Source organism: Urocampus carinirostris, chromosome 11, assembly GCF_059441175.1.
Source record: "Urocampus carinirostris isolate Australia breed hairy pipefish chromosome 11, RoL_Ucar_1.0, whole genome shotgun sequence".
NCBI lineage: Eukaryota > Metazoa > Chordata > Actinopteri > Syngnathiformes > Syngnathidae > Urocampus > Urocampus carinirostris.
In genome coordinates, this window is record NC_142359.1 from 12,483,474 (window position 1) to 12,509,820 (window position 26,347).

Consider the following 26,347-nt stretch of genomic DNA (forward strand, 5'->3'; position numbering starts at 1 on the left):
TTTTTGCCAGTTAAATTTCCTTTGCTTTCTCACTCACAAGTACAGCCACTCTTTCTCTAGCATGTCCACCCAAAACTCCAGACTTTCTACCATGCATACCTCCAAGCTGTAATTCATCCTTTCCTTTCATCTTTGTCTAACTCAAGGCTAACACATCAACCTTCCTTTTGGTCATCATCCTTCCGATCTCCTCTTTCTTCTACTCAGTCGCTTTACTTCCACATCCTCTCACATTTAGTCACCCTATAACTAGGGTTTGCGAGACCTTTAGCTAGAGATGAGAGGATCCCCAGTCATCTCTCTCCCTCCACTTTAGTCGCCTCTTACGACACGCAGCGGACCACTGTAGGAGAATTGTCTTACCTCTCATGAGGAGAGGGCCCCTCACCACAGGGCCATGGTCCAAAAAATGTTTGTGTGTGTTTTTTTGCTATTTTTTCCCCTTTTTATTTTCTTTGTTATTGTATGTGTTTGTCTTGCTGTCGGTCACCCCTCTTGAGGGATATGACCAAGGTAGATAGAAATGTTCTCAAAATTAGAATAATAACGCATTGAAATAGGTAAATGTGTGCTAATGGGTAATTTTTTTTAAAAAACATTTTTGCAGTGTATTCTCTTTCGTAAGGGTATCCTATTGTCTGCCTCTCCTGAAAATGGACCGTTAGTGAAGAAATAAGACAGTAAATGAATAATAAAGAGGCTATTAGGCCTGGCTCCATTTCAAATAGGCGAATTTGTACGGCTGCCGAGGTTTGCTGCGAGGTTAATTGAGACCTTGACGGCACTTTGACAACAGGTCTCGACTTCCATTCAGTTATAGCGTAAATTCTATGTCTCCATGGCAGCACCAATGTATATAAAGACATCTCAGAAGGCCAGAAGGTAATGTCTACATTTCTAGTATATCCATCCATCCATCCATTATCTGCACTGCTTATCCTCAGTAGGGTCGCGGGGGTCCTGGAGCCCATCCCAGCTATCTTCGGGCAGTGGGCAGGGGACACCCTGAACTGGTTGGCAGCCAGTCGCAGGGAACACAAAGACAGACAACTCTCTCACTCTTTCACACCTAGGGACAATTTGGAGCTGCCAATTAACCTGACATGCATGTTTTGGGGAATGTGGGAGGAAACGCACGCAGGCACGGGGAGAACATGCAAACTCCACACACTGAGGCTGTGGTAGCTGGACTTGTACACCGGAACTCTGCACCGCCGCCGTGCCACCACTTCCAGTATATATTAATCAAATTTTGATCAGTGGACAAGTCTCGACAACTGAAATCTCAAATTCTGTTCACAAAGGTAATTGAGCCTGGGTAGTGGCAGTGAAAGTGCAGCAAAACACCCACTAGACCACCAGTGATACAGATTACATACAAAAATACATAAAACCAGATCTGTTTGTCACACAATTTTACTCACAGTGCAAGCAACACTAATTTGCATAGTGCATTCTGATAATTTAAAGGTACAGTGTGTATTATTTGACCAATAGGTGTCGCTGGATGGTGTTGTGCAGCCGAAAACAAGTGCTAAAAAGGAAAAGGAAGAATACAAACAGAGACTCCAAGTGACCAAAACACAGCATTTTTTTCCCTGTTGCCTTTCCTTTTGCAAAGAAAGAAAAATGAAAAGCGAAAATTAAAGAAAATAAAGAAGAAAACTAGGTGAGAAAAAATAAAAAGAGAAAATGGAAAATTAAAAAAGAATCAAAAGATTGAAATTATTTTCCTCTTTTCCTTCATCTATTTCTCTCTTTTGTTTTTATCTATTAGTCCGGTCCCAGTGATAATATTTTTCCTACCATCTTGTAGTTTAAATGAGTTTGACACGTCTATTTAATGCCTTAACATATGTCACCTGTACCACTGGTGGTCTAGTACTAAAGTTTAGACTCACTCACCGCCACCACTTGAGTTTGATTTCCATTGTATACAGTATTTCGAGATTTAGGCCAGCAATCTTTATCGATTCAATCATTGCACAATCATTGCACAAACACATAGTATACCTTAGGGCCCGGTCACCCAGCCTTTCACGGGCGTATCGAGGCTGAATCACGGCCAGAAATTTCTGCCCGTGAAGCAGACACTGTTGGATGCTTTGAGATCGCCATATAGACGAGATACAGCAGTGCTTTACACGCCGTCGGAAATTCACACGCGGTAGGCCGCGCAAAAAAGTTTCGCGCTGCTCAAAACTTTAGACCACGTGTTAACTGCGGGCGGCACACGTGGTACACACGAGGTAATGACGTGGAAAAGACGCGGAACGACGTGCTCTGGCCGCGGCCAGGGCGTGGTTACACGTGGGTAGGACGCGAAATTTCAGCGGGTAATCGCGGGTGGAGCACGGTCATAGCATGTTCTGCGCCTGTATCGCGGTGTTATTACGTGAAATTAGCGTGTTACGCGTGTGACGGTCAAACACCTTTCTCCGCGTATATACAGCGAGGACACGTCAGTTGTGCTCGAGACGTCAAGGGGTGAACATGGATCCCCGTCACCGTAGTGACCTCGTCTTAATCCATTTTTATTTCTTGACATTTATTTTCATTTCATAACAAGATAATAAAATAAAAATGAAAAACTTTTACAATAATAACATATTGGCTTCTTCGGTGCCATAGCTTGAAATCTTGATCTTCACGGGACTGTGTCTTGAGCGGTTATGATTTCTACAGCCCGGTGTTATGCCGAGAAATGCATCCCTGCCGAGATTTGTATCCCCTCGCTACTACAACCACTTTTACCTCGTTTTATCTCACTTTTATATAACTTTTAGGGAATGTAATGGCGAACATATAACCAAATCCACTTCGTCTTGCATTTGTTGGGAATGTAATACAACTTAAACCATTCCGTCTTTGTTTTTGTTGTGAATGTAATCGAACGGTAATGCACACCGTATATAAATCACTTTTGAGAACTGTTATGCACTCTACCGTAAAGCTTATAATGCAGAAAATAAGCTTTATGGTAGAGTGCATAACAGTTTCAATACGAGCGATTTGAATAGAAAAAGGCAAAATAAACATGTTACCTGCTGAAAAGTGATTTGTATACGGCATGCATTACCGTTCGATTACATTCACAACAAATACAAAGACGGAATGGTTTACGTTGTATTACATTCCCAATAAATGCAAGACGAAGTGGTTTTGGTTATATGTTCGCCATTAAATTCCCTAAAAGTGATATAAAAGTTAGATAAAATGAGGTAAAAGTGGTTGTAGTAGCGAGGGGATGCAAATCTCGGCAAGGATGCATTTCTCGGCATAACGCCGGCTCGGCAGCTTTTATACCCGTGGTCCACACGAGAAAACGATGCGGAAATGACACGATGAGGAAGCGGAACAGTCGCCGGCGTCTGTTTTGCGGGTATACCACCGATGAACAGCGGGTTGGCCAATTTTGCGCATTTTCCATCGCGGGCAACCACGGGCAAAAAAAAACCGCAAAATTTTACCCGCGATACAGACGCAAACGGCTGTGTGACCGGGCCATTAAAACCGCATAAGGTAACACTATAGCATTTTGCGGGATACAAGGCACACCTGGGTTATAAGGCACACTCTCAAATCCCTGGCCAAATTGTGGTCCTTAGGTTATTCTGAAAAATACAGTAATTGATGGCTCAGATGAGTACTGAGGCAGTTACCACCAACATGCAAGGGAAAGTAGTGGATATTGTGGATACGTACAAATACGACATTTGACAGTGTGCTGAAATTATCTAAGATTGTTTTAAGAGAACCTTTAAGAAATGCCAACAAAGATATTATATTTCGGGATCAGTAGTAACATCCTCACCGCCTTCTACTACTCCTTCATTGAGGGTGTGATCACCTTCTCCTCTATGTGCTGGTTCCACTCCATCAGAATAGAAACTGTTGAACATCGTAAAGGTTTGCTCCAAAATAATAGGCCAGCTTCTATGAGCTCTCACAGCCCTGTGTGAGCAACAAACCACCAAATCAGCCGTCAGAATCCTTCAGGACCCTACACACATCCTGTTCCCAGAGTTTGTTTGGCTGCCATCAAGATGCAGACTTCGCTGCCCTGGCAGCGGGACTCAGAGGAGGAAGACTGGCTTTATCCCCAGCGCTGTTCAGCACCTGCCCAAGCCCTCTAGTGTTCAGTGGTGTTCTGCCACTGCATCAGTCACTAACTCATTTATATTGGTACTTTGTATATATTTTATTCACTTTTAAACATTTTGTTCATTCATTTATTGTATGGACTTCAGCACTTCAGCAATTTACGGTCGAACATTGGATTATCATATGTATGTGGGTGGGTGGTGTATGCTACCCCGTGTGCCTGAGTTATGATTGATTGATTGATTGATTGAAAGCGTAGGTGACATTTCCTCGTCACTCTTCGCCAAACCAGACAATGGAGACGTAATGTAATAACAGTGAACGGCTTCAAAACTGGTGGCTGTTTCCTATCCGTCTTATCTCACACTCACAGCCTTGTGTTTACCAAACAAAAGAAAGTGCGCAGTCAGCTCGCTGAGGCAAATCAGACTGTTAACATACTTAGCAAGCCATAATTGAAAATAAAGGGTTTTCTTTGCCGGCAGCCCAGGTTTCCTACAGGGGATTCACTATTTGTGTATAGTTTTATTTTGAGGCAATGGCCCCCGCGTCCCACCTTCCTGTCGACCTCGTCTTTATCTTTATATCGCTCTTTTGTGTGTCATTCCACACTTCACTTATGATTGCTCAAAATGTCAATTTTGAGAGAAAATCATGCGCGGATATCATAAAATGACTTGCCGAACGTGAGCGCACGTATGTGGTTTGTTTGCAGTTTTACCCTCCAGGCTATTATGACGCTTTCTCATGTTTAATCGTCACATGTTGTGAATGTGCACGGAGGCGACAATTGAGGCCCTCTCATTCGCCACGTCTGCTTGAGGCAATGCCTTTTACGTCGTTTTGTCTATCACACCGGAAATTTTGATGGTAGAAAACTTGGGTGGAGAACTACCTGAATCTAATCTCTAACAGTTTTGGAGTTCGCTGCATTGCAGGGTTCGTGGAAGTGCTTGAAATCCTTAAAATGTTTAAGTTTGAATGTAATAAAAATATTTTGTATGAACAGATAAATATATACTCATAATTTAATTCTTATTTTGTTTTTGCTCAATGTTGCAGCTCTTTTTGTATCACAAGTTTTAATGGCACTCATTCTCTTTGACCCTCAATTTATGATTTTTTTTTTTTTTTTTGAAGGTGGGCAAGCACAGTTCTTTTGTAAAAGTGTCACAAAATAGTGCAATCTAGGGTATTGTCCTATTTACCTTCGGTGCAGACGGCGCTGGGGAGAGGAAGCATAGCTTCGACCACCCCTACCCAATCAAATTGCTCTCTGTTCTTGGTTGCCGTTTCTGGGAATTACATTTTTTTTTTTTGGGTGGGTTTTCATAAGGTTTCTCAACAGTACACCCAAATGATTTAATGAGCTTCCATATAAAGATATCCTTAGCAACGTAGAGCCAAAATGGGTTCTGCTGGTGTGACACTTTGGCTGTAAACTGTATTGGGAAGTATACTCTTTAAATGTATCGGACCATAATGTTTCTAGATCTACGTTGGCTATCCGTGCACTAGAACTGTCTCAGCGTTTATCAAGATGTGAACACTATGGATGCGAATTGAATGAGTATAATTTTACGTACTCGGGGAAAAGAGCTATATATGGCTCGCGAGCTATAGGTTCCTGACCCCTGCTGTAGGGTGTCATTGTTTGAAATCAATAAAATCATGTTCGTCCAGACTGATGAGATTTTATTTTCAGCCATTATTGCCCACCCCTAATGCTTTGTGGTGCTGAGTAATATTCATTGCTATTATATAAACTAAGTCCACCAATGTTGCTCTCTAATTCAGCTACAATTGTCCACGGCTGCCCTCGGATAAACCAGTTGTGCGTCCTCAAGCGTTTCGTTTTCTCCTTGCACAAATCTTAGCAGCCTTTTTGCATCCGTAATCACTTTTGTGTCTTCTACCCTACATTTTGTGCGACACAAATCAATTCAGCTCACGGATTAAACGCAGCAAAATGTCTTGCTGATTTATCATCTGGAAGACATTTTTACGCAAACTGCATCATCGCATTCAATAAGCACGGCTAATTGGTTTGATCTGACAATATTAGATCTGAGGTGTATACAAATTAGGTCTTTTGCAGATTAATTTGTTGCCATGTGTATTTTTGCCCTCGAAGTGCAAACATTGCCGAAGCCGTATCGGTACTTAACAAGACTGCCGGAGATCTTAATTTGCTAACCGGTGCCTCTCCGTAGACTGAGCGTCAAGGACAAGGATGGAGTCAAACTTCATACTCGATTTTGACACGTTAATGACATTCTAGGTTAAAATTGGACACCACTGTCCTTGATACAATGCTGGGCGTGTTACTAAAAAACAGTAATTAGTTACAGTTACTAGTTACTTCATTCAAAAAGTAATTCCAATAACCCCATATGACTGACACCCAAAGGTAGTGCGTTATTTTAAAATTAACTACCTAGTTACAAAATACCGAATCTGCTTATGCAATTTTGAAAGCTTGCAAATGAACACTTAGCTGAGACACTCCATGTCCATTTTGTCTCTGGGCTTCAAACCACTCTAAGATTCCTTCTCATTTTCTGGGTACTTCCCAATATGTTAAAATCCAAGCATGGGTTACATTGTGAGCAAAAAAGATTCATTTAGCTATCAGAGGGTGTTGTAATTCAAGATCTGCTTTTAGTAAGTCACGGAGTAACGCAGCATGGTGTAACACCAGTTGATTTACAAAATGTAATTTATAACACGTTAACGTAGCTGTTGCATAGAAAAGCAATTGCGCTACAGAAAAATGTTATTTTGTAACGGGTTCCCTGCAAAACAGTTGATAAATGAAAACATTCTTAAATCGAGGAGGCCCTAAGTACCTGGTATCCAAACATCATATTTGAGTTGATATCACGGTACGATCATTATCATGATACAACAATACAGAGACCCCTTGCTACTTCACGATTTGGTGATCACTCTTTCACTGCTCCGCAGATTTTGAATTGAGTGGTATTGTCTCTTGTGTCATTGATAAAGACATATCATGCTGTCAGGACCAGAAGGGAAACAGGACCCAATTACGTTACGTTTCTCACAAGTTTTATTGAAGAAAAGAGGAAAGGCCGCGCCCACGATCTGGTGATCTTTATGCGCGGGAGGCAAGTCGCTCTCGGACTCGGATTGTGATCCGAACACGGACGTAGATCTTCCGTAGCGAGCGATGGCGGTGTCAAGGACGGAAAAACAGGCCGATATCAGGGACAGGAAAGCAAAAATAGCGGTTTGGGTCAGAAACTGGTCGTAAGCTAGGACGTGGGGGCAGACGTGGTCGGGATCAAAAACGGGTTGTAGCCGCAGACAGACAGGAGCAAAAAAAGGTACAGGTGAGAGGTCGGGTCAAAAAAGGCTTGCCTATTATACACTGAGGTTTGCAGACTGACTGACAACAGGGGATCGACAGGACTGAGTTCAAATAGCGACAGGGAGCCAATTAGAGCCCGCAGCGGTTGGCGCCAAATGAGCGGGCACAGGTGATTCACATCGGTAATCATAACACATGCATTGAGTTCTGAGCAGATAACAAACAGCAAATGCTATTAAAGGGGCAGGTTTAGGAGGGCTTTGTGTGTTGGCTAGGAGTGACTGTGTGGGTGACTGTAATAGGCTGGTGTACGCAGTTTGTCAAACAGTGGGCTGGGCGGACAAGTCAACGTGTCCTTAACAAACTGCAGCGGGTGTAGGACAAACAGAGACGGGCGGATCCAACTAGATGTTTGATCTTACTGTACACACGCTCCAGTGTTTTTTCCCTAATTGCTCAGTCCACGTGTTGAATGGATTTGGGAAGTACAGTCCTTAAACATGCCCGATTAAAGTCGCCGGCGACGATAAAAGCTCCGTCGGGGTGTGCAAGCTGCTATTTATTGATAGCAGCGGGCAGGAGATTTAGCGATTTGCTAACGTTAGCATCCGGTGGAACGATAGCATCCGGTGGAACGTAAACAGCAAGCACAATGACCACAGTTAGCTCTCTCGGTAGATAGAAGGGTCTACACGATACTGCTAGAAACTCTATCGAGTGAGCAGTGTGTGTCAATGATTCGGCTGTTATTGTAGCACATAGTTCCCAACCCCTGTTTTTACCGAGGTCTCCGTTTTGTCTGTGCCGGTGAAGCGTGCGTCCTGCTAGTTGGACTGCGGCGTCGGGGAAGCCAAGACTCCGTGATGACAAAAATACTCCAATTTCGGACGCTGTTGGTGGCGATCCGCAGCTCAAATTCACTCATTTTGTGGACGATGGATCTGGCGTTGGTTAGGAACATGCTCGGGAGCGCTGGTCTGTGTGGTCGCCTTCTTAGCCCAGGCCCGACTGGCAGCCTTTTTCTTTTGCTCCGTCGTTGTCGGCAGGCTGATCACCCAGGGAGATCTGGTGGTCTCTGTATATCCCTCTGGATGATGTGGATGTTATTGTATTTGCGAAAGAAGTCGAAGGGAAAATGTGAGGGATAAAAGAACACTGAAAAACAGAAGACAAACTGGAGCCCGTGAAGCCGCTGCACTTGCGCGCGCTGCCATCTTGGAAATAAATGAATGTTTTTTTAAGGTAAATGTGACCCTTGGGGGCTTTTATGAAGGGGCGATGCTAATTCGCTAGTTTTGCAGCGATTTTGGTCCTCATTACTCGCAATGACTAAGGGATTACTGTATCGTCGTCATTGCTGCATCCGTCGTAAATTTCACATAGAGTGGAAGTCTTATCAACTTTTGTGACAACGCCGTATCATTTCACTTGGCGCAGGAAAGGAAGAATCCGTCGCAACCTTCAAGGGCACCGAGTTCTTCTGCTACGATCTGTCGCTAACGCCCATCCAGAGCAGCACGGACGAGATCACGTTGTCCTTCCGTACGCTGCAACGCAACGGCCTCATGCTGCACACCGGAAAGTCAGCCGACTATGTTAACCTGTCGCTGAAGAGTGGTGCCGTCTGGCTGGTCATCAACCTTGGCTCGGGGGCCTTCGAGGCACTGGTGGAGCCGGTCAACGGCAAGTTCAACGACAACGGCTGGCATGACGTCCGTGTCACCCGAAACCTGCGCCAGGTAAACTTGATCCCTCCGAAATCGTTATAGTTATTCTGTGAGTGATAATAATCTTTAACTTGGCTGACTGTTTCTCACGTCGGGCGAAACTGAGTTTTCAAGGTTGGCAGCCGGCTATTTTCTTCTTTGTTTTTTTCCTCTGCGACACTAACAATATATATATTTTTTTAGTTCAATGTTCTTCAACGCATGATAAGGCAATCTTTGAAATGTTCGTTTTCCTTTTTTGCTTTTAGAGCAGAGGTCAAAAACCACGGGCCGCAGACGGTACCAATTCATGGGACGTTTGCTACCAGGTTCCACAGAGCCAAAAAAGAATGGTCTGATTATTTGTATTTACACACATTTTATAACCCCTAAAATGCCTCAAAGATTGGGTACGGAGCTTTGCAGTAATAGTGGTAGTATTTTACCATATTTGGGCAATGATTAATCAGTCGACAAGTACAGCTGCTCACGTATGCTCAACATTGAGTGCAATGAGAATAGAACCAGGATCGCGGTGATGAGAATTCCAAATCCTAACAACTCGGCCATCAGGATTGTAAATGACATAGGAAAAGGTATTCAATTGTATCTCATGATCACACTAGTTATGGTGCAAGTTGCCCTTTAAGACAAATTACCTTTGTATTCTCCTCGGTCACGAAATAGGCGACAGGTGAGCAATGACACTGTAATACAAATAAATATTAAAGGAGATATATGTATGAGGAATGTTTGGCATTTTTATAAAAGCTCGACAGCAGGGGTCGGCATGCACTGGCTGGGGACAGGTACCAGGCCGTTGGTCCTCTGTATCGAACCGCCCAAAATGCAAAATTTGCCTTTTTTTTTGCTTATACAATATTTATTCATGTATACGCGCATTGGGTATTTTTCCTATGTCATCTAGATCCGTAGTAGTCTAATGAATACACAGTGGATGTTGCCTTAATATAATTATTTTTATGTTTTAACTATTGTTATTAATCATTATTAAATTAGTCTGTGATGCAGATAAAGTTGCGGCCCACTGTTCTAGAAAATAGCTTGTGGAACAGTGGAGCTCTGCCAGAAATATTTTAGCTTTTTGTTTTTGAGTGTTCAATCAGTTACAACAAAATAACACGGTGTAACCCATTTGTAATGGCATGAGCAAGGAGTTGTATGCAATACATTTGTTTTATTACAATTGTACTCTATGTATCAATATTCCACCTATGTCAGCACTTTCTTCTACTAGAAAGCTGTTCGTGAACGGACCACGATACTATATTTGTCAAATTTCTATTTAATGATGAAGATTGGTTAAGAGCATTCAGTAGGTTTTATGGCCTTCACGTGTAGCAAGTACCTGCGCGTCTTGTTCCTGCTGAGCTCATCACTCGGCAATTGCCGAGACGCAATCCATTTCACTTACATCCTCCGTGCTTACGAGCTCACATTTTGGAGGCTAATTGTAATTGGAACGAATAGCCTGTCAGAGCTAATAATGGCCGGCACGGGAGGCTAGGAATACCAAAACCGGTCGGCGCACGAGCATCAACCCAACTTGAGAAAACAAAAAGTGCATCGCGCGTTTCCAGACCTTTGTGCACTTAGCGTGCAGCTAGCGTGTCAGATCAGCTGAGCGAGACTCATTCCGTCACGATTAAAAGTATTGTAACGAAATAAAATGCCTTTATGTTTCTGAAATAAATTAAATCATTAAAATGATTTTTTAAAACAGAAAAAAAAAGAAAAAGAAAAATACATTTCTATAATACTAATTGTTATACAACAAACGGGCAGCGCGGTAAGGCAGTGGTTAGCACGTGTGCGGTATAGGTTTGTGGAGTTTGCATGTTCTCCCCGTGCTTGCGTGAGTTTCCTCCGGGCACTCCGGTTTCCTCCCACATTCCAAAAACATGAATGTCAGGTTAATTGGCCGGTCCAAATTGTCCCTAGGTGTGAATGAGCGAGCGACTTGTCTGTCCCTGTGTGCCCTGCGACTGGCTGGCAACCAGTTCAGGGTGTCCCCTGCCCACTGCCGGAAGATAGCTGGGATGGGCTCCAGCACCCTCGCGACTCTACTGAGGATAAGCGGTGCAGATAATGGATGGATGGATGGGTGGATACAACAAACGGTTGATCACATTGTGTGATAATGAATTGAATTGTATTGAATAGCGCTTGAATGCTTTTCAAAGCATTTTAATGTGATGTACTGCGGCGATTTTCTGCAACTATTTTAAAGATGCTGAGCGGATTTGGAGCCAAACAGTCAACCGTATCAGCCAATCTGTGCAAATACCAGTACAAAATCTCTAGTAGCGCTTTCTAGCAGATGGCCCACGCGCCTTTTGACCCCAACTGTACCCTCCGTACATAGTTTAATCTGCTTGACATTTCTGTACGCTGCTCCGGTCGTGTTCAGCCGAATAAATTTCTCCATGTTATATCTCGTACATCCCCCCCAAAAAAATTACCCGTCATAAGGCTCAGCTTTTGGCCTTTTGTCCGTTTTTACAATAATTATTTTGCATGTGCATAATTTAGATGTCAGCAAAGTGCACAATGAGGGGAGTCTCAGAAGTTGGGAGGAGCTTGTATGGGGAGTCTGTTAGACGACGACATGGTTAGAGTGCTGCCTAGTGGTGATCATGTGCACAGCAAGTGTTAACGTGATGGCCGTCTACCACCTCCTCCCCAGGCTCAAACCCGACAGCTAGAAAGCGAATTTTAATGTTTTTTGGGGGGATGCGGGAATGCAGAAAGGATAAAATAAGAGAAGGGTTTTAACGCTGTGACGCGAGACGAAAGCAAAAGGAGGAAAAGGGAGACAATGGTTTGTTCCTCATTTAAGTGAAACACAACACAGGCGACTTGTAATCCCCGATGTGACTTTGCAAACTGGAGATTCAACATGCAAGTGACAGAACTGGGCCAGCTGCGTTTTAACCCGGCCTCGGAAAGAGACGGGGCCGCTCTCTAGATCTCCTTTTTTAGCAGACGCTGGGTTCATTTGCGTGACTTTTCCAACCGTGATCAAGTTATGTATCGTTTTCAGAACACAACCAGGCGCTTAACTCTGAGAATGTGACCTGGGTTACACCGAGAAGGGAAATCACTTTTTGCATACAGCAATACATCAAAAAGAGGCCTCTGCTAGTATGCCTTGTTTTATAGTGAAAGCCAGATGACTTATTTATACTATTTTATACACCATTTGTTACGTTTTGAAGGCGACGGACCCGTGTGGGAAAAGCAGGAACTGGAAGAAGGGGTTTTCAAAAAAGGGATTACATTTAACAACGAAGGAGGCCCAGAGTGATAAACAAACACCGGTTCACTGAACAACGATATACCCTAACAAAACAAAACTTGAGTCCAAATCAGAACCAAAGACCAATACCGGAAATTAAAAATGCATGGAGCAAAGTTAACAAAAACAAAAACCCTGCAAGGGGATGAAAATGACCAGATGACGAGTGATGTTGCAAATGTCCTTATAACAGGTCCAGTATATTTGGGCACAGTATGTTCAATCCACACACACCCAGACACTAAAGTAATTCAGAAAAAGTAAAACTAGTGCCCAATACAAACCCCGTTTGGGAACCCCTTGTGGTAGGAGACATATCAGACCCTAACACCATTATTTGGTATGTGCCCTTTTCGACTGTGGAAAACAAACATATAAGTAATAAACAAATTCAGATCTAATATACCTTCCAACCTAGCAAATAATTCACTTAGAACAATGAAGAGACAGTTTAATAACTAGACAAATGGATACATTGTTGCAACAATTCAATAAAACAAAAAGTAAATAGGTCGAGTTAAGTCATGTTTATTTTTATAGCCCTCTATCAAAAGAAGTCTCAAAGGGCTTCACAGAACACATACTTTTACAGTCTAAATTTTAACAGTTCCACCGAGGTTAAGTACATATGTAGGTTTGTTTGGATAAATTGTTGGTTGGATCTAAATCTATTCCACCCTGGTCATCCTGGAAGGGGGATTGCCACTTGTGAGGCCCTTCTCAAGGTTTTTTTTTCCTCACGCTTAGGTTTTGAGTTTTTCCTTGCCTGCATGTTGGTTTAAGATCAGGTGATGGTGTAATTGTAATCCTTTGGAGTCCTTTGAGACATTTTTGTGATTAAGGGCTATACAAATAAATGTGACATGACTTCACTTAACGACTAGGGTCACAGGGGTACCATTTCCTGTGGTGTGTCTTGGGCAACTACACCCTGGTGACGCCCATCTCTTGAATGCATGCATAATCATAAGGTCAATGAAATACCTCTCAATTATTAACTTAAGATATAAATATGCAGGTTTAACAAAATAAAAAATGTATTACTGGAAAACACACAATTACGACTGTGACTTCAATATTCTTACATTGCTTAATCCTGTCGGACACTAAAGTAAATCAGAAGAAGTAAAACTAGTTTTAGATCTAAAATGCAAATGGAACATGCTTAATAATTTTTATCTGAGCTTTGTTATAACTAAAGTGAAGTGCTTGAAATGTATACACAACACAATACCACACATCCTTTTTTAAAAACATATTTTAGGAGCATTTTATCTAAGACAGAACACACACATTAATAATAACAATAATAATTACTTAAAATCTGGCCGGAATTGCTTTAGCTCCAGTCTACCGACTTCAGTCTTTGACCGGAATGAATGGCACAAACAAAAGATGTGTTTAAATATAACGGCTCAATTGTAGTTTTAACATGTAAACATGAGAAAAAGTTAAGCTAGCGTGGTAGCAGATGGACACACCATTTTTTAAGCAATTATCTTTGTGGTAAAATCTTGTCAGAACTTATTTTGAACTTATTTTTCATTGCATTTTTGAATGAAAAATAAACAGATGCGTCAACTCCGCCCTGTTGAAGGTCAGCTCTGCACGGCTCGCCTCACTTTATAAGGGACATCATTACATTTTGGTTATATGTATGTTTTTTCTAGAGCGCCAAAAATGTCTGTGCCAAAATTGTGGTACAAAAATAAGTTGTTTCTCTTTTTAATAGCAGGGTGTGAAGACAAATAATTTGTGTTACATTCTAATACACTTTTTATTATGATGATGCTTATCTTTTTTTTCTCAGGGTTTCCTGGCAATGCTGATTAAAAATGTCCTTGGCTTTAAATGGAGAACTCCCCCATTTTTGAGGGGTTGCTGTTACTTATACCTGCATCTGTTGTTTTCTTAATATTTGACTTAATACTAATTTCTGAATGGAACCTTCACTTTCAATTGGGGCTGACTTGTGTCTACTTGAAGCAATTTTAAAATACATGCACACACAAACATATTACCACAATCACCACAAACCCTGTGTCCAAATGTTTTTAACTTGTTTTTATTTATTTTTTATTTTTTTACTAACAGAAAAATGTAAATTTGTTCCAGTCCATTGGTACATTGGTTTGGCCTATCCAGTTATTATTTGTACTAACTAACACTGTGTCATCCACGGAATGTCAACCATTCCACTTAACCTACAACGAAACCTACTAACAAATGTGCTATGCTTTTTCCCTTCCTTTTGGCTTTATTTTTCTAGCTAAATAGTGTAAATTTCTGACAGCTTTTTTTTCTTGATTTGGAAACAAATTGACAAATTAGGGAGCTTGAAGATATTTTTATATATTGTTTTTAATTAATATTGTATAACTTTTAAATTGAGAGTGCATTTCTCCATTCTCCACTTTTTGGAGGCAGGGCTTAAAGTGTGTTCTCCTGAGTTTTAAGGTTGGTCATTTTTTTCCCCTTATCCCAACCCTTTCCCTATTTTCTCCCTTAGCACGCAGGCATCGGACACGCTATGGTAAACAGACTGCATTATATGGGAGTTATCATTCTAAATGTCTTTTAGTTTGTTTGTCCTGATTTTTTTTTTTTTCTCGTTTTTCTTCTGTTCTCTTTTCAAGTTTCAATCCGCCATCCGGTAGCTGCCAACCTCTGCCTCTGTATTTTGATACATGTTACATTATTTTAATTTGTCATCATTTACTCGCCAGCCTTTTAAAAATATATGTTCAAAGAGGTCTAATAAGCGTATAATTTAATATAGAAACTTTCTTTGTTTTTGTTTTTTTTAAACCCCACCAGAGAGTTGTGATCTTTAGCCTGACCCCAACCCAACCAGAATTTTGAATATATTTATACAGGTGTATACCAAACTAAAAAATAAAAACATAAAAGCATTTAACAGGTAATAATTGTTCTTCTTGGTATCTCTGCTTCTCTCAAAGTGCCGCGCTAGATTCTCAAGGATGCACTGCTCCTGTGGTTTAGTACCCAATTTGTTACCTGTCAAAATAACCTACGACCTTTAAATGTTCCCGTCATTGATGGGAATTGTAGGTAATAATATAAAGGATGTAAATGTTTATTAAAGTCGTGCTTAATTTAGACATTGTCACAAAATATTTAATTTGTTATAAGGAAATACAATTATCCTCCTCCCAAGTCCTCACAAAATAACTATGAGATGGCTGGTTTTCTTTGGGTTAAGGCATGATAATCAAGTTAATCGGACAGGTTCGGGCTGGGTCAGGCCTTAATAACCCTAACGCTTACCCGTGGGCTGGATCTTTTAAGACCAACCTTACCTCCATAACCCACCCAAATCTCTTTTTTTTTTTACGTTTTCCACACTTATCGGATTGAAGGGATAAAGTGTTTTAGTCCAATACAGCTCAATTTAGCTTTAGAAAGTGTTTGCTTTTGAGGTTCTTTATATTTTCCTGCTCCCATTTTTTTTTCAAGAATAAGCCCCGAGACGTGATCACGCACAGCAGACATGTAAATTGAGCAAAAAAAATATATAATCTGATGGCGCCTCCAGTGAAAGTCAGCAAAGCACAAGCATTCCTTCGCTTCTCTTGAATGCCTCATTTGAAACGTGGTTCGTGCACTGCCAAAGTTTATCCTGGGTTCAATTGCTGGTTTCAGAATTGACCCAATTGATCCTAGTACTTTGCTTATTTTCCAAATTGCAGTGAGGAAACAAATGATTATTTGAATACAGCATTTAAATAATCTGTTAAATATTTTCTCTCTTTTTTTTTTTTTTCAGATTACTAACAAAAAATATTCTACAATGTTGTATATTTCAAATTGTTTCAAATTTACATTGTACTAAATAATTTAAAAAATATATATATTTTCTTCTTAAATTCCGGGTTAGTGTTTTTTCTGAAAGTTCTGGAATTGACTCAACTAAATCACCACAGTAAGTCGTATTACACGCGACTGATAATTATATAAATAAATAAGTTGAGAATTATTTTGATTTTTTAATAACCAATCGGTTAAACACAACACTGAAAATTATCAACACAGCATGTCTAACACAGGGAAATATATTAAGACCAACTTAAATGTAGGATTCATAGAATTGTTAAATTTGCTTACAGTTTGACAACAATATTGGCCACTCCAATGTGAAGCCCTCAATACTCAATACTGGCTTTTACTTTTAATTGATTGTATTCATTTGAAATTTTAGAAACCCTCAAATTCCAATCAACCAAAATCATGATATTGAAAAAAATAATAAAACAGTTGAATTTGACTTACGCTGTTCTTTTTTTTTAAATTGATTTTCTATTTTTCTTTGTTGCATGACGTTTGAATGTTAGGTTATGATAAAATATATTTAAAATTAGTTAAGGTCTAAACTTTGTAGGCTATTATGTTATTATTATTTGTTGATCACAGAGATGATATCGTTATATAGATAGATCACAGCGATTACAAGATAGTCAGACAGAAAGACAGACCGATGCGAAAGATCAAATAAATAGATAGATTAGATAACTAGATGGATCAGAAAGATCACAGAGATCACGGAGATAACATCTGTAGACCGATCACAGAGATAACATCAATATGTAGCTAGATCACAGATATTTCAAGACAGACAGACAGACAAACACACAGACAGACGGGTAAGAAAGATCAGATAGACTGATAGATCAGGTAGATAGATAGATAGATCAAAAATATCACAAAACATTGATCAAGATGAGAAGGATTAGATAGGTAGATAGATTAGATAGCTAGGTAGATCAGAAAGATCACAGAGATAAAATCTATAGACCGATCACAGAGATAGCATCAATATACTGTAAAGATGGATCACAGAGATTTTAAGACAGACAGACAGAAAAACACACAGACAGACAGATGAGAAAGATCAGACAGATAGATGGATCAGGTAGATAGATGGATCAGAAATATTACATAGATCATTTCAATGGACCAATCACAGAGATAACATTGATAGACCGATCACAGAGATAACATCGACAGATAGATAAATCACATAGATTGCAAGACAGACAGACAGACAGAAAGTTAGTCTTCCACTGGGGCCACCATCAGTCTTTTTCGAGCATCCGGCAGTGCAAACGCTGTACTTTGTGCAAGTGATCTGTTACTAACACTAACATGCACTTTTGCATGTCACCTCCTTTTTCTGAAAAGATTACATTAAGCATATATGTCCATGTATATATAGTGGCTAAGATATATACATGCATATATAACTACTTCTAATATAATCAACACGGCCAGACGACACGTTAGCCACGACAAAACCGCTGTTTTTCTTTTGTTCTTTTTTAACAAATACACTCGAAACAATGACCTTACACACAAACAATTAATGGGGGGTGGTGAGGACCAGGGGGTGAGGAGCAACCCTTCCCAACATGCGTTATTCATTAAGATACTCGGATTGTTGTCCTCACTCTCTGGTACCCCCTCAGCTAACCCCCCGATGAAAAATACAATTTGTTTCATTCTTCCCGTTGTGTATTGTGTTTGCATGTGTCAACATTTGGTGCACATCCTCACCTGGTGAACAATCCTACTCATTTGTGTTTTCAGTTCCATCTCCATATCCGGTGCATGGTTTGTGCGTCACCGATGGGTTGATTCTTTTTACTCTCTTATTATCCAACTCAAACGCCCTCGCTCCAAACGTGCGGCTTTGGTTTGAGCAAAGAATCGAGAATGGAGCATTATCGCCGGCGCGTGCAAATGTTGTTGCGAGTGTACTAACCACAGTTTTTGTGTCTGACTTCCCCTTACTGACCAAAGTGTACTAACCGATTGTGCTCTCGAGCAAACAATCCCTAACCCGCCCCTGCACTGTCACGACATGTACTAACACACATGGAGAGTGGACACATGCATATATATACCACATTCAAAACTGCCAGACATCTATTGAGCCTTTCTCCAATTCTCAGCATTAATAATAGATATGTTATTTATAGACTTTTTGATCATGTCAGCCAGTAAAGGTAAGTGGATTTTCACATGTACACTGTAAAAACGGTTGGGTCAATGATAACCCAATTATGGGTCAAACATTGACACATTTCTGCTTGGGTCGCTCTGATGTACTGTAATATATTTGTCTAAAAACATTATTCATAAAATAACTCACAAAACAGCATCCAGCAATTATTGTTGTCATAATTCAAATGAGTACATTGAATGCATAACGCCTTTTTTACTCAAGAGACTAGTTCATTTTTTAGCCTAAAGGTGTCTTGTTCTGTGTGTTTTTCAATAATTGGGTTATGCATCACACATTATGAATTATTTTACAATTGGAGTGTGTGTTACTCCAAACACAACTATTTATTTGTGGTGTGTGTCACGATAACATAATTCACTAGACAATAATTTTGCTGCAAATTGATGACGACAATACATTTTATTCACACAATTTAAAAGAAAATAAAAAATGAAAACATACTATGTTTTAAGTTTGATATGAGTGTCTCACCTACAGCATAACCTGCCCTCTAGTGGTCATTTTAGACTCAGGAACTGTAAATGTGGTTGAAAAACGAAATTACCATTGATTTCAAGTTTAAATGATAAACGCTAAATAATATACTCTGGGTGGCTGGGCTCTCCCTTAGAGATAAGGTGAGAAGCTCAATCATCCGAGAGGGACTCTGTGTAGAGCCACTGCTCTTCCGCATAGAGAGGAGCCAGTTGAGGTGGCTTGGGCATCTGATAAGGATGCCTCCTGGACGCCTCCCTTTGGGAGGTCGTCCGGGCATGTCACACCGGCAGTAGCCCCGGGAACGACCCGTGACACGCTGGAGCGACTATGTCTCTAGGCTGGCCAGGGGAACGCCTCGTGATCCCGTCAGATGAGCTGGAAGAAGTGGCTGGGGATAGGGAGGTCTGGACTTCCCTGTTAAAGCTGCTGCCCCCACGACCCGACCTCGGATAAGTGGAAGATAATCGATGGATGGATGGATGAATATACACAATCCCTGTAATAAGGATAACACAATGCCACTTTGAGTTGGTGTTTGACACAAAAGTTTTAGTCAAAGAAAATTGCGTAAAACTGCACCCACATTTTTTTTTTAATCCAAACGCATGGCAACCCTTTTTCTCTCAAAATATTACATTATGTGTTTATAATAAACAATCAAAACATCATTATTTGGATCAATTTAATAACCCCAAAGATGAGCAATTGCTTTAACCTAAACACAGACAGTATGTTTATTCTTATTCTTATTCTTGTTTGTATTCTTATTCTTATTCTCATTGAATTCCATTGGGTAATCTGGGTATAAGGGTGTGCATTACCCATTTTTTTCGTATGTTTTATTATTTATTAACAGATTTTGCTAGATGATACTTTTACTGCAATTTTTTTCCGATAATTAATCATATTCAGAAGATTAAAAAAAATCATCCCCGATTATATGACGCAATACTACAATTACATGATCTAAAAAAAAATAATACGTTAATTCTTAAAGTTAAGAGGTTGTTAAAAAAAAAAAAAAGATTAAAAAAAAGACGACAAAGAAACACTAAAATTGTTTGGGGTTGCTTAGAAAATCGTAACGATATCCATTTCTTGTTTTTGTTTTGCTTTCTATTGTTTATCAATTCGACCTCAAAATTGTTTTCTCTCCAGTTTATCTGACAATTTTTGGTTGTAATGCATCACCCAAAACACAATAATTTGAGTTTGTCTTTTGTTCATTTGACCCCAAAAAAGTGGTCAAAAGTATTTGGCCTCCTTGATTGTTTTTTTTATAATGCCAACTATTTTCGACTAAAAAGTATGTTTGCATTTTTTCATGTATTGTTTTACAAGTACCATTCAAATATTGGTTCCTCCTATGATTTTGACAGTATGTTGCTGTTCCCTATTCTAAAAAAGCATAATAATTGCCACAATTACTAGCCAACTAACTACTAACTGTTGTTGGGATACTAATAAAATGTCTCATCTCCTTAATTTCATTTTCCGTTTAATGAAGCCTTCATAGGTGTCTGGCAGTTGACCAGCAACTCAGTCACAAACAAATACCACAAGAAGTACACATCTTCACTGTAGGCTACAAGTCACATGAGGGGGAAAAAAAAACCAAGGGGGGAAAAAAAAGAGAAAAAAAAAAAGCTCTTGGCCCCCACCCACACGCTTCCAATACACAAGTCGCCAAGGGGAGCAACATCAGACATAAAAATGAGTTGCTCTGTTTTGAAGGGAAGTACAACAGCAACAACAGAGAAACGTGACCTTCAGTTGAGAAGACCTGTAGAGTGCAGTTGTGCAAAAAATATATATTTAAGATACCTGAAATACTATACAGCAGGGGTCGGGAACATATGGCTTGCGAGCCAAGTGAGGCTCTTTCATGATTACTTCGTGTTTCTACTTCTAGCGGCAGGAGCGCTTAGCCCGTTTCTTTCCCTTTAAAGCTCAGAAGAAGAAATGTCAATAGGATTTATTTGCGTCTTAGCCAATGAGATGTATCAGAATACACAAGCCAGAGTGACGTCAGCCTTCTCGATATGTTTTCAAGTGTATAGTCGAATATTCAACGGTACGCATGATGACCTTTAAGATAGGTGTTAGTACATTTCAATAATCGCAAAGATTGTAAACTATAAATCCTAATGGAGGAAGAGTAATGACCACTAAAATCCAAAATTTAGACGTTTGACCACAGGTAGGTGAATACATTAGTGTCTTTCTTGTTTGCAGTACTTAGTGACATATAAAAAGGAACTCTACTCGCACCTTGTTTTGAAACCTTTATTTTCAATAAAAAAATAATTTTCAATTGGATAAAAAATGAGTGTCAACAATATTAAGTAACTTTGGGAGGGAAATTACTAAAACTCTGGTATTATTATGATTTCATAGATTGCATCAAATGATCAAAGGTCACACAGTGAAGTAAAATGTATTAAATAATTAGCTTATTTTGGGACTCATGTTTGGCGGTTTCGTTAATTTTTGTCTCATAATATGTGATGTGGCTCTTCCTCCACCCCCAAAACAAAAATCAAATGATTTTGCTTTAATTACTCTTTGAGTCAAAAATGTTCCCGAACCCTCCTGTACAGGATGCAACTAAATGTTCACAACAATAAGTTATATAATAATACGTTGTTAAGGAAACTGATGTGTGTTTGAGGTGTTGTTCAAATATGTTAATGGAAGCCATCTCTTCTTTATGCTAAGTCGGGAATACAAAAATACCACTTGCAATGTGCAACCATGCACTCACAGAACTCGAAATAGAAAATGAAAGATAATTGAGCATGTGTGATGCTGCACTCTAAAGGGAAGCGGGAATTTTTGTCTCTAAACTTCATACCTGTCAACTTAGGCCAATCCCTCCCCTTAATGATGATTACGAATTCCCTTATCAAGTGATAATAAACACGGCACGGCACATATTTACTCGCAGAATATAAACAATAATAATGGGTGAAAACAAGTTGATTTCATTTACCAAACAAACTATCTTAAAACACATTTCAACCATCTTTAGTGTTTGGTTTGTTTCCCCACCTACAGTGATTTTAGTTTTGCTTTTGTACAACTCAAGATTTAGCATTGTTTTACTGATGGTTTCACTCTGTAACAGAAACTGTCACACTTTAATTTGTATCAGTTACTTGTGTCTTCGTATACTCGGTACTAGAAATAAGACCTTAGGCCTGAGCCCAGCCCAGAATAACACAAATATAATATGAATACTCGGGTCTGCTTTGTAGGGCTCAGGCTGGGCCCGGATCTAATACCCACGAGCTAGGTCTGGTTGGCTCCTTTAGACCGGATCTTATCTTTACTTTCCTCACATGGCTAAAAAACTCTCTTACTGCAAGCATTAGAGTGATGAAAGCGGAGCAATATGCGCGAAAATAAATGCTTCATCAAGGATAACATTTGCTAGCATACCGCAACAGTATTAGCTTCTACCAGTGAAGAATTTAAATGGGCAAGATAAGATTAGTGGGACAAAAACCCTAGTTTGTTTTCACAAATCAAAAGTTGTTACCCAGCATACATAATTTGAAATGACAAAAAAACGAATCAAATACGGGGAAAACCTGCAAGTTGACTGGTATGAAACCTGCTCACTCGACTGTTGGGCTTTGTTTGCTAATATCTGCTATTTGTTCCCCGGTCTTGCCCCGTCCCTGTTTTTATCTTTGGTGGCGCTTCGCCTGTTGCTAGGTAACCATCTCGGTGGACGGTATCCTGACCACTACCGGCTACACGCAGGAGGATTACACCATGCTGGGCTCGGACGATTTCTTCTATATTGGCGGTAGCCCCAACACTGCCGACCTGCCGGGCTCGCCCGTCAGCAACAACTTTATGGGGTGCCTCAAAGATGTGAGTCCCTCGATGAACCCGGTGGATTTTTGGGGAAAGTGTGTGTTTTGCCAACTTCACAAAATTTAACTTGGATCAAATGATACAATTATCAACATAGTTTTGAGTGGAAGAAGTTGGGTACAACAGGGCCAAATTATTTTGTTCTGATAGAATTTCAAACTAAAAGTCATCCATTATTTAGGCTGTAGAACAAATACATGTTTTTCCAATTTTTACATTATTTAAAGGTGGGATGCATCATTTTAGGTGTCCCAAAAACATTGTAAGTAGAATATGTTCTTTATTAAGCATGTATTAGCATTGTCCAATCGAGTTCAGAAAGCGCTTACGCGTAATTTCCGCACATGATTGCTTTCATCTTCACTTCATGGTTCACGAATCCCTTAACTGCCTTGGTCGTCGGGGCTTGACTGACGACACAACTCTGGACACCTTTTTCTACTGCTGACGGTTCATGGCCTGGGTTAGGGTCATGGCAAAGTTGGTACCAGTCCATTCAGTGATGTTGTCGGCTTTCAACCAATCACACACTTATCACCTCCAACCTGGTAGTTTAGCAGGTACCAATGTTGTAAGTCTTAGGTATGATCCAGCCGAGGCTCGAACCAGCAACTTCCCAGTCCCCCTACCCTCAAGGCCACTGACCTGATGGCAGTAATATGGTGGACAATATTTCAGCTCTGGTAGGTGAGGCCCATGAATGTAGAATTAATACAAATTTCTGGACATACGAGTATTGAGAAATAAAATGCATGCTTATGTGATAGTTGAAATATTTGTGTTTGTTATCCAAAATAATTTTGTTGTTTTTTTCAATTCATTACCTGTTTTTTTTTTACCACTAGGAGGTGCTAAATGAAACACACTGTCCCTTTACGGAAAATAACGCGGTTATGCGTGGTTGACACAAATAATCGAGCATTTTTTTAAAAATGACCCGTTTTTTGAATTAAAATCACAGTGTGTTTGGATGGTTATGTTGTCTATGACCAGTGTTCCCTCTAAGCTGCGCTCGTGCGCAATTGCGCACTGCTCGCACATTCTCAGCGCACAAGAAAATCTAGCCAGTGCACAAGAATGAAGGCTCAAAATTACTTAAGAAGCGACTTAAGTAAAAGTGACAGTGCAAGAAGGTAAAAAATACACAGGTTCCCCTGACGTTTTGTCCTAAATGCAGTATTTTGAAGTCGAACGGAGTTGAGTAAAGTTAAGACTATGTCGAGAACCGGCTTCTTCGGCTCGGCTCACTAAAAGGAACCGGCTCTTTCGGGTCCTAAACGGCTCATCAGGTTGTTTTTGCTTCTTTAATCCCAACATGACCAAATATTGATTACAATTATGCACAAAATGACTTAAAGGAAGGGGGAACAGAACAAAAAAGAAAAAAATACCAAAATGAAAAAGTAGTGAAAAGCTGAGAAAAAAAGAAACGAAGTGAAGAAAAAAAAAGGAAATATTTAGAAAAAAGCAAGAAAAAAAGAAAAGAAAGAAATGTAGGAAAAAAGTAAATAGAGAACAAAAAGAAAAAAGTAACAGCTCGGAAAAAAATAAATACAATGAGATTTTTTTAAAGGAATTTTAAAAAAAAGTGGAAAAAAGTTTGTGTTGCATTCAAATAATTTCCAATTGTATCAAGTCAATCTTGTTGCCAACATTGTACTTCCACTAAAAATGTGATTAAGTACAGTTCCGTATCTTACAAGCGACTAAATAAGCCCCCAAAAATGTTAATATTATGCGACAAAATATATCGGGAAATAAAAATAAGTGGATATCTTGTGAAAGAACTGTAAGAACAAACGACGTTTGTAGGCCGTACAACCTTTGCAATAGTACATGAGTCAATTCATTCAAAAGAGAAAAATAATTTTGCATTGCCGGAAACTCAGCAAAATGTAACTTGATGTCAAGTTTTGGACACGTTTGATAATGAATTATCTTGCCACACTTGGGATTATGGTGGCTCACTGTTGTTTCAAGCGTTGCTCACCGACTTTGTGTGAACGCTCAGACATGTGGAAAATTAGAGGGAACATTGTCTATGACCCCAAATTGGGGGGGGCACGTTTACCCAATTATAGTGAGTATAGAAAGGTACACAACAACAGACCCGCACATAAGAAAATAAAAACTCTCTCACTGCCGGCACCTCACTTTCTAGCTTTTAAATCAGTGTTTAAGCAGCTATCAAGAAGCACAATCACAGTTGAAAGTAGTACGCCCTTGTAAAGGTAATGACTTGTGTAGAGGCATGCCAACATGGTGCCACCGCATTTTCTCATAAAGCCGTGCCGATTGAATAGGTAATTACTTTTCCATCGCTTTTAATGGATCTTGCTGGAATCGCCCTCCCTGACTTAATTACGCTTGGAGAAAAAACATAGTTTTCATTTTTTTCTTTATTTCTAAACCTGCTTATTTAGGAAGTTTCCCCTAGGGGGGGCTAAGGGACTGAGACAACACCACAGAGCTATTTGGACGTGTTTGTGGTGTGTGTTAACGTTTAGTTAAATATGCAAAGGTAGCTTCGCCTAATAATATTAATTAGGAAACATATGGTATTTGAATAGAAAAGATAATTCTAATATTGTTTTGTCAAACGTGTCAGTTTCTTTTGAAAGTAACTGATGAAAAATCTTGAGTGGGATCTCTACTCATTATGGGTGAATTGAAAAAAAAAATCAAACTTACCAAATTTTACACATTATAAATTGAACCAGATTATGATTTGCACCCCTGGAAAGCAGTCTTTTGTTAATTTTTTTCATCATATATAAAGCATATGGAATTAAAACCACCAAATTAAGAAGTGCTTTATTTGCTCATTAATTGATCAGGCGGAAAATATCACTGATAACAATTGCATTACATTGGATGCGACGGGGATGTATCCCGGATCGCAGGAGGAGGAGGGACGGATCATATCGACTACATCATAGGGATACAGATGACACTTGAAAAGGCATAATGTCCTATCTCATAATCGCACTAGTTTTAGTCGCAGTACTAAATTGTTGATGTTACTATTTGCCAGGCTGCGAGAATATAGTCGAACAATAAATAGGTCTATGGTACATCCGACGAGATTATGAACTGAAAGAAGTATTGGCCTTGTGGGAATTAATTCGGTCATTCTGAAACATAAATAAATGCCTGGCTTTACCTAATTATGAATGTGTAACAATGCTTAGTTTGAGCTGGGATAAAGTAAAAGTATCCTCAATCTGGTTCTATGACTAAAAACCATAATGATGATGATTTGAAGCCGACAGTTGCTTAGGAGGTAGAGCGGTGGTCTTTGCTCCAAAGAGGCCGCAGGTTCAATTCCCTGCTGCCCAGAGTCAAATGTTGAAATGTTCTTGGGCAAGACTGAACCCTTCCTGTTGCATGGCTGACTCCGCTATCGGGCTGTGAGTGTGTATGAATCGGTGAAGTGTGAAGTGTTTTGTAAAGCGCTTTGGAAGTCCTCAGTGAGTTTT

General features: G+C 39.8%; 1 protein-coding gene across 7 annotated transcripts in view; it reads left to right on the top strand.

The window, feature by feature from the left end:
• Positions 1-26,347, top strand: part of nrxn2b (neurexin 2b) — a 631,720-nt gene that overhangs the window by 269,239 nt on the left and 336,134 nt on the right. For 6 of the 7 annotated variants that reach the window (XM_088347971.1, XM_088347972.1, XM_088347965.1 and 3 more), the window contains 3 exons: positions 8,876-9,177; positions 14,973-14,996; positions 22,704-22,865. In XM_088347971.1, coding sequence (XP_088204097.1) covers positions 8,876-9,177; positions 14,973-14,996; positions 22,704-22,865 — 488 coding nt within the window. The remainder of the gene's footprint in view (positions 1-8,875; positions 9,178-14,972; positions 14,997-22,703; positions 22,866-26,347) is intronic. The other variant, XM_088347966.1, reaches the window with a different exon arrangement.